The sequence below is a fragment of the Protopterus annectens genome, chromosome 3.part0 (genome assembly GCF_019279795.1).
Source record: "Protopterus annectens isolate FY-2018-M chromosome 3.part0, PAN1.0, whole genome shotgun sequence".
Taxonomy (NCBI): Eukaryota; Metazoa; Chordata; order Ceratodontiformes; family Protopteridae; genus Protopterus; species Protopterus annectens.
The window spans coordinates 1,196,804,310-1,196,820,837 of NC_056731.1; the positions used below are offsets into that span (position 1 = coordinate 1,196,804,310).

Consider the following 16,528-nt stretch of genomic DNA (forward strand, 5'->3'; position numbering starts at 1 on the left):
AAAGCACCAGTGTCTGCCTCCTCATCACATGCACCATTGAAGCGTAGAGATCCTGAGCCTCAGGAAGCCCCATTGGGTGAACCATGTTCTTCTGAGATCTCTCCAGAAGCTCCCACTGAAGAAGTGCCTAGGAAGGGACTCTGCAAAAGGAAGCATCTGGACTCACCACAGGAATCAGTCACCTTGGATACTGACTTGGATGAGTCAGAAGGGTCCCCACGGTCCCCCTCAGGAGATATCTCCTTTGCAGATATCTTAGAAATTCTTAAACAGAGGGGTGGCTGGAAACCCTTAACCCTTCTGATGATGAGTCAGTCCTCATTAAGGATTTTGGGTCTCAACCCTCCACCTCTTGGGTGTCTCCACCCTTTGATGAGTTGCTTGAATTACTCACTCGAAGCGCATGGGGAGTCCCCAAACACCACAGAGCCTGTACCTAGGAAGCCTAATACATTTATAACTAGCCCACAAGATAGACCTGATCCTTAGTAAAGGAGTACCTGTTGATGCTATGGTGGTGGCAGCAGCCACCAAGAAGGAATTATCAGAGACTTATTCATCTGTTCATCTTCCTACTAGAGAATCCAGGATTATGGACAGATATGGGAAGCATATGTTTAGTTCAGCAGTCTTTGTCCTTTGATCGCTGAACTACCTCACACATTTTACTAGATTACAAAGGGATCTCTGGAAGGAGCTAGGAGACACCACCCTGCAGGGTTCAGTAGCTGTGGGGGTTTTGGCCAAAGTAACTTCCCAGCTATCCACTCTTAATTCAATAGTGAACTCGTCTGTGTGTCTGTTGGCATATGCAGCTGATGGTATAAGCAGAGCAGCAGGTACAGGAATCGTTCTCAGGAGATATTCCTGGATGCGCTTATGTTCCTTTGCGGAACCCTTTAAGTCTTCCTTCATTAAGACCTCCTTTGGTGGTTCATCCTTTTTTGGATCAAAGGTAAAGGAAACACTTACTGGGAGTGAAAAAGATGGAAAGATCTTGTCTGCTGTTGGAGTACATTTTTCTACCCCGAATAGACCTTACCCCAAAGGGAGGGGAGGTGGAAAGATACGATTCCAAAAATCTAAAAGATCTTTCCAGAACACTCATAGTGAAACCCCCTCTAGAGGCAGAGGAGGGGCTAATAATGGAAGACGTTGCCCACGTGGCAGAGGGGGTCCATAGAACCAGGGCAACAGAGATCAGTTCTTTGGCAAGTCCTATCAGCGCTCCTGAAAGTAGGCCTGACAGTTCATCTCTGGAGGCAGTCAGGAGATGCCTATCTTTGTACCTAGACACCTGGCTAAAAATAACAAATAACAGCTGGGTACAAAGCATAATATCCAGAGGATACTCAATTCTCTTTGCCACTCCACCCCCTGTAGTAAAGAAAATCCCAGACTTTCCACTCAAGTCACAGGGACCAACCAGCCTTAGAGGTCCAAAGGTCTTTGGACAAAAGAGTCATCCAGCCATTCCCAGCAGACCAGAGAGGATCTGGAACTTACTCAAGGTTCTTTTTAGTTCCAAAGAAAACAGGGGACTGGAAACTTATTCTGGACATAAGCAGACTAAAAAAGTCAGTAAAAAAGACAAAGTTCCGGATGGTCACACTTCAGTCAATACTTCCCCTTCTGGGGAAAGATAGTTTGATGTGCTCTATAGATCTTCAGGATGCGTACTACTACATAATCCAGGGATCATGTATGCTTCTGGCTGGAGCTAGCCATTATCAATTTCACACTCTGCCCTTTGGTCTCACTACAGCCCCCAGAGTGTTCACCAAATGTGTGGCAGTAGTCGCCGCTCATCTGAGATGGTTGGGGTTCCAGGTGTTTCCATATCTAGATGACTGGGTCCTCACTGCCACCACCAAGCATCAACTTATTCAGATAAGGGACACAACCTTAAATCTCTGCAATCAATTGGGGATTACCGTCAACTTAGAAAAATCTGCCTTATCGCCATCGCAACAGACCGTCTTTATAGGAGCAGATCTAAACACAGTTTCAATGACATTAAGTCTGCCTCCAGAAAGAGTTTGTCTCTTACGAAAACAAATATTAGACCTGCTTCCAAGAAAGAAAGCCCCAGTCTCAATGGTACTCAAGTTGCTAGGATCGATGGCGGCAGCGATCATTGCCATTCCCCTCACCTGAATGCCCATGCAAGTTCTACAATGGCTCTTATTCTCTCAATGGTCCTTTCAGGAACTTCCATTGTCACACCAATTCATCATAAGAAATACGTGCAAGAAGGAACTTCAGTGCTGGCTGACATCTCAAAATGTAACTCGGGGCCGTCCATTTGTTCTACCCAATCCCATAGCCACAGTGACCACGGATGCTTCCTTGATGGGGGGGGGGGGGCATTATCAAGGAAGAACAACCCAAGGCACATGGAAGAAACAAAAGGCTCATCTGCATATAAATGTTCTGGAGATGAGAGCGGTACTTCTAGCATTGCAGTCCTTTCAAGACACTCTACCTCTGGGAACAATTGCAATTCAGACAGGCAACATGTCAGTGGTCTGGTACATAAACAAACTAGGAGGAACCAAATCTTACCTCCTGTGTCAAGAGGCCATCAGAGTATGGCAGTGGGCAATCTCCACCCAGCGCTTTCTAATAGCAACGTACATCCCGGGGAAATCCAGTGTGATAGCAGACAAGCTAAGCAGGGCAATTCTACTGCCTCATGAGTGGTCCCTAAAGAAACAAGTAGTGAGACGGATATTCTGCAGGTTGGGCCAGCCTTGCTGCGATCGCTTTGCAGCCCCAGCAAACATGAAATGCAGCAGCTACTTTGCCCTGATTCCCCCACCGGGGGATGCCCCAAGGGATGCACTGGTGCACAATTGGCCCCTAGGTCTCCTTTATGCCTTTCCTCCCTTCCTTCTGATTCCCAAAGTATTACAGGAAGCAAACTTTCTGAGAAGGACCATGATCTTAATAGCCCCTTACTGGCCTCGGCAAATTTGGTTTCCCTTCCTCCAGCCTCATCTCTTGGAAGAACCCTAGATCCTGGACCCAGTTCCAGATCTGTTGACCCATTCATCAGGGCCTCTTCATCCTTCTCTTCATTCCCTCAAACTGACAGCTTGGCTGCTCCAGTTCTCACAATAGCCAGGATTTACAACCTGTCAGCTGAGGCCCAACATATTATAACATCTGCTCATAAATCATCCACCAGAAAGTTATATCTTGGTAAATGGAAGAGATTTTCTTTATGGGCATCTCAGAATGATGTTGATCCTTAACTAGCTCTGATCCCATCTATATTGGAATTTCTAACTAAACTTTTAAATGAAGGAGCTGCTGCAGCTACCATCAGAGTTCAATTAACAGCAATCTCAGACTTTCATCTTGGCTTCCAAGGCTTCACTGTCATGTCACATCAACTCGCTAAAGCCTTTCTTAAAGGTACCATTCATTTGAGGCCACCAGTCAGAGTGCCAGTCATGCCATGGAATCTAAACTTTGTTCTTTCCAGAATCATATTACCTCCTTTCAAACCAGCCTCGTCCTGTCCTTTGAAATTCCTTTCATGGAAGACTATATTTTTGATAGCCATTACTTCTGCTTGGAAGATTTCTGAGTTGCAGGCCTTGGCCATCAAACCTACCTATCTGATTTTCCATAATGACAGAGTGGCAAGGAGGTTTCAAAAAAGAAGTCTCTAATTTCCCCAAAAAAAGACACTCCAATAAGTCTGAATGACTGTTCAAGAGACCCTGTGACCACCTCCCACCCTGGGCCTCTTTCTCTTCCAGAAAGTCTCCATTTTTCTCCTTGGCAACAGATTTTTCAGAACCCATTTGTTTGAAACATCATTCATCAGTGTTATAGATGACAGTAGGGGAAAATTTCTCCTTCGTCCTGTAGGTCAGACTGTTTTGTTTCTATCTGTTCTTCATTATGTGCTGTCCCAAGGAGTCATGGAAACAGTTCCTACTTCCTGGGTGGGAAAGAGGTTTAATTTAGGGATGTGTCTAGTCCCAAAGAAAGAAAATGCTTGGATACCAGTTCTGGATCTTTCTTTCCTAAACTGTTTGTGATAGTACCCATATTCAATACCCATATTCAAAATGATGTTACTAAACAATATGTTACCTCTTCTTCTTCTTTCAAGTTTCCAGTCAATTCTAGACTTAGAAGATTTTTATTATCACATTTCTATTCATCCAGAGTTTAGGTGTTTTTTAAGGGTTTATATCTAAATCACATTGTCAGTTCTCTGCCTTACACTTTGGACTGTACAGTGCACCAAGTATGTTCACAAAGTGTCAAGCTGTAGTTATAGTTTATGGCAGGTACTATACAGGGTATCCACATTTTTCCATATTTAAATGCCTTGCTTATCTTTGCAGAATCTTTTTAAAAATGTCAGGAATCTCTCTCTCTCTCTTAGGTGAGAGATCTCTGACACAAGCTGGGATTCCAAGAGAACATTCAAAGCTCTTTCTTGCCTCCCTCACAGAGGATGGAGTTCCTGGGATGTCAGTTGGACCGATCAGTTTAAAGAACTTTTCTTCCATGGGAAAATAGATCTTTGTTTAGACCTGTTTCTAAGTTTTTCCACTCAGACTTCAGTCAGTGCAAGGGAATATTGAGGCTCAGGGCATCTATGATTTTCATTATATCCCTGGCAAGACTCCACATGAGAAAGATACAGTGGTATATGAAATCTCTTTGGTCCCAGCATTCACACCCTTTACCTTTTCAGGTCCCACTGCTGGAGTTTGTCAAAAGAGAAACCAGTTGGTGGGGACAACAGATGTCCTTAAATCAAAGTTCCCCCTTCTCCCTCCTTGCTGCAAAGCAGTCAGTCACCACAGATGTGTTAGATCTTGCTTGGGGAGCAGTTTAAGAGAGATAAAAGTGCAGGGGCTGTGGGACACCAAGGACAAATGCAAGTACATAAATCTCAAGCAGATGCTGTTACTAAGGCACTCAATTCTCTGACCCATCTTTGATTCCCGAGACCTCTTCAAGTGGTTACAGGCAATACCAAAGTGAGGTAGTACAGCAACAAGTAAGGGGAACCAGGTTATACCCCTTTTTCAGATTAGCCATGTTAATTTGGGATATAGCTTCACAGCACACTGTCCCTCTACTGGCATCCTATATTCCATCAGAGCAAAATTATGTGGCAGACAAACTGAGCAGGACCAGGGCAAACCCTCACAAATGGAAACAGGATCTGGGGGTCTTCCAAGATTTGATCCTTCTTTGAGGAGGTCTTCAAGTAAACTTCCTGTCTGAACAATCAGCTGGCAAAATTCAGTTGTAGGACTCCATGCAAGAAGGCCTGGAAGACAGATGCCTTTTCTTTTCTTTGGATAAAAATGTTCCTGTATGCCTTTCCATCCTTTCCACTAATATCCATGATACTTCTGAAGTATAGAAGGAATGCCCCAATACCATTGTGGTGACTCTGTTCTGGCCCAGGCAACTGTGGTTCTTCCTTCTTTTGGAAATGCCCATGGGAAATTGCCACAAGCTTCCACATGGAATGGATCAACTCATACAAGAACAGGAGTGTTTGATACACCTCAGCATCAGTCATCTTCAGTTGACTGCCTGGATGATAGAATCTTAATTAATTTTATGCACCAGTTTGGATGTGCAGCAGGTACTAATGGAGTTAAGAAAGCCTGCCACTAGAAAATCGTATATTATCAAAGGGAAAACATTTTCTAGTTGGTGCCAACAACATAACCAGCACCCATTCAGGGTTAGTTGTTCTCTGGTTGTGCAATATTTGGCCTTTCTTATTCCTCTATCAAGGTTCATTTATCAGCCATTTCAGCATGTCTGCCCATGGGTCATCCTTTTTCAAGGCAGTTGCATTACAAAATATTCTTGAAAGGGGTTTTGCATAAGAAGCCACCAAGTAAACTGTGGCTCCTCCTTGGGATCTTAATTTTGTGTTAGAAAAACTAACATTTGCTCCATTTGAACCTGCTAAGCTGGCTAACTTTAGACTCTTATATCTGAAAGCCATTTCATTGATTACTTTGATCTTTACAAAAAGGCTACCTGAGCTGCAAGCTGTTATGGTGAGTCAACCTGCTTCATTTTCCACTAGGACAGGGTTTTTTTGAAAACTAATCCTTCTTTTATGCGTAAAGAGGTATTGGAGTTTACTTTATGTCAAACTATCCATCTTCCTTTTTTCTTTCCTGAAGCTAAAAATGAGGGATAAAGGATATTTCATATCTTGGATGTCCACAGACAACTTGGGTACTATCTTGACAAAATTAAGTCTTTCAGATCATGGGATCAGTTGTTCATTTGTTGTGAAGGTAAGAAGATGAGACAACTGGTGTCAAAGCAGACTATTTCCAAATGGTTGTCTAAGGCTGTTACCTTCTGTTATACTCACCATGACAAATCTGTTCCACGCAAGGTCAAGGCCCATGCTACAAGGACATTAACTTAGTCTATGGCTTTTTTGTTAAGGGTTGGGTTCTAGAAGTATTCAACAAGCTGCTAGCACTATAAACTGGATTTCTTCTCAAGGTCTAGATCATGTTTTACTAGCATCATCCTCCAGGGGCTCTTGCACCCTTCTCCTTCCTCCTCCAACCAAATGTAGTTAGCTGTGGTAATCTACCCATATAGCTAAGGCTACTGCAGCAGTGGTCAGTATGAAGAACATAGTACAATTGTGTAAGCTGAACTTACCATAACAGTAGATGTTTGAATGATGACTGCTGTAGTTGCTGATCCCTCCCTACATCCCGCTTGCTTTTGGTATGTTTTTTATGCCAAGGTATGGGCATTTATTTGTTGTTATTCCTAGCCCTGTCCCTTCAGGGCTCAGCCTCAGTCTCTCTCTGCTGGCAGGAAAGCTCTGAAGGGCTTTGTTACACCAGGGAAATACTGCCAGTCCAGCTATTTGGAATTTTGTAAATAATTGTGTTGTGTGGATATTAAACTACTGGTGCAGAAGTGTGTGTTGAACTGTATGTTATAGACTGAGCTTCAAGAATGTAACCACAGTGTACCCTACTGGAAAAGAACAGAAATGTATATAAACTGTAGTTGGAACATACAGAGGTAACTTGCAAACCTACAAGAAAATAAGTTGAAAAGTAAAGTGATTTACAACTGTGTTTCAGTGCAGCAAGCAGACACAATGTCTAGAGCTAGACGTTTTCCTATTGTCTTGAAACAGAAATACTTACTTGGTTTAAAATGTAAAGTGTTTTTACTGCTCTGTGACTTCCTTGCAGCTGCACACCTGAGAGAGAAGTATTTTTGACACAGAGGTGCTAAATTCTAAGCATCTGTTTAGCCTGGGAACTGGGAGCAGGTGACAAAGAGTAATGTCATCCAAAGCTGACCCAACAGTAATGTTTTGATATGAATTTGGGAATTCTTTCAGAGACTGTGCATTTTGTATTTGTCTTTGGACCTGGAAACATCCATTCACCACTTCTCATCTGCATTTGTCTTGCTCTGTAAGTAATATTTAGGTATAGTATTTCTTTTAGAGATAATTAGGAATATAGTAAAGATTAGTTTACATGTTTCTGTATTTGAGACTGTCTTGCATTGTTTTAAAATATTTCCTGTGATTCTGAACTCTGTAGTCACTTATTGAGTTATTGAATATTGGCTTGTTCTTTTATTATTTATTATTAAATATATTTAAACCTTTTAATTCTGGCTGGTTTGTTTAGAGATATTTAAGCTCATAGAGTACTTGCATATGTATTTGGTCACACTGTATGGGCCATTCCAATAGCCTTGAAAGTCTTGGCCTCACTCACCATTTGAATAATAGTAACATCACACAGTAGGATTGGCCACCCTTTGGAAGAGCCTTATAGTAGCTGATAAATAGCTGGTTAGTGGCAGTGATAACTACCTTTTAGTCTGGATAGAAGAGGGCATAGCTAATAAACCTATGCCAACTTTTCTCTGGAGTGTGTGTGTGTGTGTGTGTGTGTGTGTGTGTGTGTGTGTGTGTGTGTGTGTGTGTGTGTGTGTGTGTGTGTGTGTGTGTGTGTGTGTTTGTATACAAGTCAAATCTCAAAGTGTGTGTTGTGTGTCAGCTACTTGGGCAGGGACATGAAGCACTGGTTGGACAGAGAAGGTGCTGGAGGTTTTGGCTTGACCGCTTGGCTGAGATCCTAACCCTATATCTGTGCCAGTGGGGAGTCTTATTGGGGATCTGGAGAAAGAGGGAGAACCCTGCCCCAGACTGACTGTGATCTCTGTGTACTCTTAAGGGAAATTGTACTTTACTGTGTGTGTACTTACCATCATTTCAATGTGTATGTCCCTCACTGGTGCTAATGGTGAGGATTGAGGCTTCTTGTTTACTGGGCCAGTGTAGGGGCATCACAGGCTTCATGCTCAAACTTGTTTTAGTCATATCAGCTGGAGCTGCTTGAAAGTTTGGGTATGTGGAAGGTATCCAGAAGCTTTGGAAGCTGGATGACTGTTATGTCTCTGGCAGGATGTAATGCATATAGCTCTGTTCTTTGTCTCACAGGATGGATCTCCTCACACAGGACAAGAGCTCTGTCATTCAACGTCATCTTCTCACTCTACATTTGACTCTTTGAGTGATCAGTTTTCTGAGGACATGCTTCAGCTTTTGCAGGAGGTCAGAAGCCTGCTACTATAAAATCCTATGTGGAAGAGAATTTCTGTTTGATGTCACAAGCATGAACAGGACTCTTTTTTATTGGGCGTTCCTACCGTTCTTCTTATCTGTGTGTGTTGCTCACTTCTGGGCTGGAATATTTATCTGTTAAAGCTTATTTGTCAGCCATTTCTGCTTGTCTGCATTTGGATCTGCCACTTTTCTCTAGATTTGAAGTTAAATCATTTTTGAAAGGCATTCCTTCATCCTTCATATTAGGCACCTGAGAAAGCCCATTTTGCTTTCCTGGAATGTTAATTTTGCTTTTGAAATGTTGATTCAGCCTGCTTTTGAACCTGCAGCTGTTGCTTCTTTGCAAATCTGTACTTGAAACTCTATGTTTTGGTGGCTCTTCCAATAGGATCTCTGAACTCCAGGCCTTCATAGCAGTTCCTCCTTTTTGTTTAGTCACAGTGATAAGAGTTTATCTTCACACCAGTCCTTCTTTTATGCCCAAAGTGGTCAATTACGTATCCTTAAATCATTCAATTCACCTCCCTTCTTTTTCCCATCACCTCAGAATTTTGGTGAGAGGCTTCTGCATACTTTAGATTTACACAGACACCTCAGATATCTGGGCAACTTTTTGTTTCTTTTCATGCCAACAAATGGGGTTCTCCTTTTCTAAGCAAACCATCTCTTCTTGGATTTCTAAGGCAATTTCTTTTTGATATTCTTTTCATAGTAAGCAGTTTTCTTCTTCTTCATCAGTTTGTGCTCATTCTACCAGGGCAGTAGCCTATTTTGCTGTTTTTTCAAGGCTATAAATGCTAGATCCATTTTGTAAGCTGCTACTCGATCTTCTGTCCTTACTTTTACTAAACATTGCAAGTTGTGCCTAGGGTCAGAGCTGCATTTGCTCAGGCCAACCTTCAAGGTTTTTTGGAGGCTCTTCATTTGCTTCTTCCTCCCATCCTTAGCAGTAGCTTTTGTACCTTCCATTAGTAAGGAATACTGCAACAGGAATAACAAAGAACATAGTACAGTTGTATAAAAACTTGCCATAACAGTAGATTCCTACTTCTTCCATATTTTTTGTTCTACTTTCTGGCCCTCTGGAAGAGGAGTCCTTTTTCCTCCCCTTTCTGGATGCACATGTTCTTTATTTTTTATTCCTCTTAAGTTGCTGTATTTGTTCTGGGCCAATTCAGTTCTGAGGATTAGACACTCATATATTACTTATGTACCTTATGTCCTGGAAGTAAGAATACTGCTAATGTATGGTGCCTGGAAGGGCCTAAGGCTTTGGCATGATAGCTGGATGTATGGCTGTCCTCAGTAGGATATCCCTTTAGTAAGGAATACTGTGAAAGTGAAATGTAGGTCATCTTCATCATGCAAAACAGATGACAGTGAACTAGGGAACCACATTAACTTACTTCATGCTGCCACATTGGGAGGGGAGGGGGGTGGAGAACAGATAACATTTCTTATCTATTACAGAAGATTGTAATTGGATATCTGATCATAACCAGTTATTATATTTTTCCAAAAAGGATGTCAAAAAATCTACCTCTTTAGCTTTACTATCAAGGTTACCTTCTTGGCATCCATGTTTCGACAAATTATAATATGGTTATGATCAGGGACCGATCATAATTCTATATGTTTTTGTTTCCAGTTTCTTGGTGGATTTGTTATTTAAGCAGCTCGTCTCAGCTTAGAATATGAAATTAGAATATAGAAAGTAATTTATATTAGCTATTATTCTTGCTAATTTGGATTATATGCAATAAGATGATCACATCTGAAGCATTCAGCACTACCTGTCCCTTTATACAGACCCTCGTCCCAAAAAGAAACAAATTAATGGATTTCTTCACTATTACTGTAAACATTATTCTGCATATGAATGAAGAATGGTTTCCAAACAGCAATGTGTCTGTGGTTCCTGCTTTCTTCAGTCATTGTAACATGGGTGTTGCTTCTGTTGTATAATACTATAGCAATAACCCAGATCTATATCATATTATCACAAAGTGAATACGTCGAACAGCACAACAGTGAAAGTGCCGAAATGTCAAGGGTTGGTTTTTGAGATCACAGTACAGTGAAGATTGGGATATTTACCCTTTCCTCACTGTAGTGCGATCTTAGAGTTGGAATATATATATTTAGTGGGGGGGTGAGGGGTGGCACAGCCTCCCACAATACCAAATTTGAGTTTTGGCATTTTCGCTTTTGTGAGCGTTCGATATTTTCAGTTTGCGATGTTATATTATAGACACTAATAACCCATAGCTGGGTGTGGGTAATGCTGGATTCACCCATGGTTGGTGTGATTTGGCTCATGACCAAACAAAGCCAACAGTGGGTAAATCCAGTGTTACAAACACCCAGCCATGAGTTATTGCTATTATACAATGACATTATTTAAGAAAAAAAGTTTCTTACTTTACTTAAATAATGTCTTTGTATAATGGCACTGTGGTGCTCTTTCACTTTTATCCCCGTATCATAGGGCTTTCTTGATGTACTGCATATGCATATGGGACTTAGGTCCCCACACTCACACAGTACATCAGTGCTTTGGAAAGGAAGCAATGGAGAAAGAATGATTTTTGTTGCTTTTTTTTTTTTTAATTAAAAAAATTGAAATCTGGAAACGTTCAGACATATGAAGAGACAAGGCAGAGGAAATAAAAGGTTAATCAGGTACATTTCATTATTTTTGCATAATGTACAATCTGTACTGTGTTTTAACAATAAAAAACAATAAAGTCAGTTACTGGCTTTGGAGGTGAATGTTGATGTAATAAAAGAAATTGCCATTCTATTTGAACTATTTTGGCAGTTTAGCTACTGATAGCAATAGTGCAGCTACACACTGCCATCTATATTTTTATTGGTCAGGTTATGATTTGCCAGTAGAAGTAACCTGAGACGGGACAGTACTATTATGTAACTACTTGACATGACATTTTGCTTCTAGCAGCATTTCCTGTAAATGGACACAATTTCCTTGTTCTGATTTTTTTTAATTAACCCATCTTAAAAGTAAAATCAGTAAGACCTCTTTCTTTGAAAAAAAACCCCCCATCCTTTTAATAACTCTCTATGGTTGTTAAAATATGCAGGAAGGAGTACTGTTCAGTAGAGGCAGCCACCATTTTAAGAATGGTAAATACACCTGAGAAACTAGCAGGTGTTTCAACAAGCAGACCAATAAAACATTGCTATGTTGCACTGTCAGACCTGCAGTGGGAAAATTATTAGTTATAAACTGGTTCCACGATATTCTGTCAGTGATCTGCTATTATTTTATGTTACATAGTATTACTGACTTTCATAGCTTGAGGCAAAAGTACCTCATTTGAATGCAGTTATAAATTTAGACTGATTGCTTGTATTGGAAATCACTGATTTGTATATATATTCTTGTTCAAATGTTTAACTTATGTCTGTGTTTTTCTTACTTATAAGTTACTTATAAAGATGTTAATCTTATTTAGGTCACAAATGAGATTGTGCGCCAGCTTATGGAGCAGAATGGATTTTATAATCTGGAGAAGCCTGGGGAGTTTACGAACATTGTAGACATTCAGTTCCTAGCAGCCATGATTCACCCTGGAGGAGGCAGAAATGATATTCCCCAGAGACTAAAGAGACAGTTTTCAGTGTTCAATTGTACTTTGCCGTCCAACTCATCCATTGACAAAATTTTTGGTAAGGAACATTGCACATGCATTGTTGGGAATGGAGTCTTTGCTGATTTTTGATGTTTGCTTGTTCTGGATTAAACGCAGAGTTTTGCCTGTTTTGTTGCATTCCATCTGTAGTAGTATATTGCGGACCTTCTTTTATATAAATGGTTGTGTGTGTTGTGCATGTGTGTGTATTGTGGTGTGCAGTAGTAGCATGTATATGTACTACATGGGTGACAGCTGCACCATAAATATTTTTTTTTTACCAGGGGGGCTTTGGTTTCCTTCTAAATTCTCTATTCTGTTTAGGTGAGCATTGTGTGTGTGTGTGTGTGTGTGTGTGTGTGTGTGTGTGTGTGTGTGTGTGTGTGTGTGTGTGTGTGTGTGTGTGTGTGTGTGTGTGCACACGCACACGCACGTACTGCTATAGACTGGCATTCTTTCAGGGATTAGTTTCCTACCTTGCACCCACTGAGTGCTAAGAGTCCCAAATATTCCCTGATCTTGATAGAGTGGATGACTGAAGAGTGAATGAATGAATGCTTTAGGAAATGTCCATTTTGCTGGGAATTTCAATATGCTTGACTGTAATGGTTATGCATTCGGCTTCCGATGTGTACAATAAACAATTTTTTGCCGATAGTTTTAGAAAATTAAAACATTAGACTGCAATAAAAATAATGGTGCCTCTTCTACACACTGCTGAATTTGCAGATGAATTGCAACTTTATCTTCTACTTGATGTGTCCACCAAAAATGTTTACTTAGGATATTTGAACACTTTTTTATTTACTTGCTTATGCTACTTTTTGAGAATTTTGATTCATTTTAATGAACCCTGTTCATTTTGTTGCAGTCTAGCAACTTTTAAGAGTTGAGAAAAAGGCTTTCAGTGTTTAATGTCGTTTTCAATAGTATCATTGTGATCTGTATTTCTGTTCTAAGAAGTTGCAGGGATATGACCTATCCATTACTGTGTACTTCCAACTGGTCTCAAAAATTCAGAATGCAGAGTCCTGTTTGATACTAGTTTTCCTTCTATTTCAAATCCAGGAAAAAACACAACTATTTACTGATAAACCTTTGCTTGTGTAAAGCTGGTAGAATACCCCCCCCACTGATGTATGAATAAGAACCCTCCTTACCCTTCCCACATTAAAAAACTGTAAGCCTGTTTCCTACCTTTCCTGTAACTAGTGTTCCAGATACAGATTTGCTGTATCCAGGACTGCATGTAAGCTTCTGAGCTCCCCAAGCTTTTCTGCGTTGGAGGGAAGCCTTCTAGCTTATCAGTGGGAGTGGTAAGCACTACGTAACCTGTCTACCATATAAGGAGAGGTTCTGGCCCAGAAATTGTAGTTATTGGCTGTTTGGGCAATCTTCCATCTCTCTCAACTTTCTGATTTGAAAGCCTGCATTTGCACTTGTTTCTGTCCTGTAACTCGTCTAGTGCAGATACATATTCTTAGTTTTAGCACTTAAATTTGTTTATTCATGATCAGCACTTGTTCAGAACTTGTAAGCACTAAATAAGCTACTAATTACTGTAGCACTCAATCTTCCTCATTACCTAGAGGAAAACAATTTTTGTACTTACTTTTCTCACTTGCTTAGAGAAAAACAGCTGTTGTACTCACTTTCCTCACTTATCTAGAGGAAAACAGTTTTTTATTCAGGCATGTCCAAGCCGGGTCAGCTCCCAGTGTTCTCTCCTGTCTATCTGATGAATCTGGGCATCTTGAGGTAATGTAGAAATTGCCTCATGTACACAGACAACCCCATCCTCCTACCACCCAACACTACAACCTGTGAGAGATGCACTTATCTAGCCAAACTGGAAATAAAGCTCTCTCCAACCAAGACTGAACTTGACAGTCATGAGGAGAAGGTAGACATTTACACCACACCACACTCATCACATAGTCTCACTAAAATTAACACCACCAAAATCCACACATAGTAACACAAAAACATTTGTGGAGGTTCTCAATAATAATCTGTCTAAGCAACAGAGACCTCCAAAGCAGAAATGCAAGCAACCTCCATCCCCCAACACAACCCAAATGACACATAGCCCACAGACTCAGTGTGCCACTCAACCACAGCCAATAAGGCAAAACAATGTACCCAACACACTAGTCATAGGTGACTCTATAGTCAGGCACACTGATGTCCCACTCACCAGGCTAAACAAGGAGAAGGTTACTGTCAGCTGCCTGTTGGGTGCCAGGATCCGCCACATAACCCATGCACACAGGTCACTCCACAACAAGTACAAATATGACTCTGTCATTGTCCATGTTGGTGTGAATGACCTGAGACATACCTCCCTGGACTACATGAAAAGAGACATGGAAGAGCTCTCCAGTCTTGTAGCCTAGGCAGGTATGACCCTAGCTCTGAGTAGCATTCTGCCATCGCCCAGAATGATACCACAATACAAGGACAAAATGATTGACTTCAACAATTGGCTAAGCTTCTGGTGTCATTATAAGGGGATCCAGTATCTGTCTGCTTGGGATGATCATGATGCTTTACCACAGATGGCCTGCACCTGTCACCCCTGGGATTCCAGATACTGGCTAAGGATCTTGCTTCCCCTATAGTGCCTTTTTTAGGCAGCGTTCAAATAACAAATTCACCACCATAACAGCAATAGGCGAGCAAAAACTGAGGGTAATGCTAGTCAATGCTAGAAGTCTAAATCTCAAAATGCACTCACTCGAGGCACTCCTTAAAATGGAAAACATCAATATATGTTCAGTGACCTGGTTCAAGGCTCCAGAGAGCACTCATGCACTACCAGGCTATAATTCATACCACATTTTTCGGCCATGTAACCTGGACCGAAACACCAAAGGAGGAGGTGTGTCCATATTCATTAAGGATATCCACAGCTCCAGGCTAGTTGCTCAGCATAATGCATCCGAGGTTATCCAAGTGAAACTAACTCTGGGCAAAACTGCAGTCCAAATTGTAGCTTGCTACAGATCCCCCACCAGGCCCCAGGATTTCCACTCCTCTTTTCTTGATGTTTTGGAAAATATTAGGGTTCAACCAAACACCCTAATAATGGGCGACTTCAACTACCCCACCATTAACTGGGAAAACTACTCGTGTACCAATTCCTTAGCTCAACGCTTTCTGGAATTCATAAACTCCAGTGCCCTAGATCAACTTATTCACACCCCCACCAGGGGCAACAATATCCTAGACCTAGTCATTACCAACATGAGTGACTGGTGTTCCACACCTGAAGTCAACTCCTCGTTGGTCTGATCCAACCATAAGCTTATCACCCTTGATATCCACATCCCGCCCCCATCCCCCTCAGTTAAGGAAACCACAGTAAAAAATTTCTCCAAAGCCAACTTCATGCTTCTTAAGACAGAAGTGGTGAACTTCATGACACCCATGCAGATGGACAATACAGTTACAACTGCTGAATCCTACACAAATGCACTGTATAAGCACTTACACGAGTTCATGGATGCTGCTGTCCCAAACAGAACCAAGACACTATCCTCCAAAAAAAGGAAGCCAATCTGGTGTTCCCCTGCCATAAACAAACTGTACAACAGAAGGAAGAAACTGTTGCAAAAGAGTAAAATCCCATGAGTGGAGGAGCTCCCTGGTCAGCCTCAGTAAGAAGCTGAGATCCCTTATATGATCCTCCAAAACTAGCTATGAAAACAAAATTGCCACTAAATCCAAGGACAGCCACAAAGCATTCTATAGCTATGTTAAGAATCTAGATGGCAACACTCAGATCTGCTCTGAGTTACAGCACAAAGGCACGAAAATTACCAACTGATATTGCCAACATCCTGGCAGATAGGTTCATTGCTAAATTTACCCCCCCCACCCCCTAAAGGGCCCATATCTATACAGGAAGAATGCAGAGTCCCTGTAATCACAACTATGCAGGTAAAAGCTGCACTCTCTAAAGCCAAAAACACAGCATCTATGGGACAACATCCCAGGCTGCGATTTACACGAAATTCAGAATGAATTGGCTCCCCACTTAAGCACCATGTTCAATAATAGCCTCGCATCAGGCTTTGTGCCCACTGAATGGCGCACAGCAACAGTTATCCCACTCCACAAAGGGTGAGCCACCACTGATCGCGGGAACTATCGACCTATTAGCCTGAGGAGCCTGGTCTGCAAGGCCATGGAACGTATCATCATGGAACTCATAAACAAAGACACTGGTAACCTCCAA

At 41.5% G+C, this 16,528-nt stretch overlaps 1 protein-coding gene across 1 annotated transcript in view; it reads left to right on the forward strand.

Annotated features, from left to right (window-relative positions):
• Positions 1-16,528, forward strand: part of DNAH5 (dynein axonemal heavy chain 5) — a 1,226,896-nt gene that overhangs the window by 274,979 nt on the left and 935,389 nt on the right. Inside the window, exon 11 of the mRNA XM_044065791.1 lies at positions 12,112-12,325. Coding sequence (XP_043921726.1) covers positions 12,112-12,325 — 214 coding nt within the window. The remainder of the gene's footprint in view (positions 1-12,111; positions 12,326-16,528) is intronic.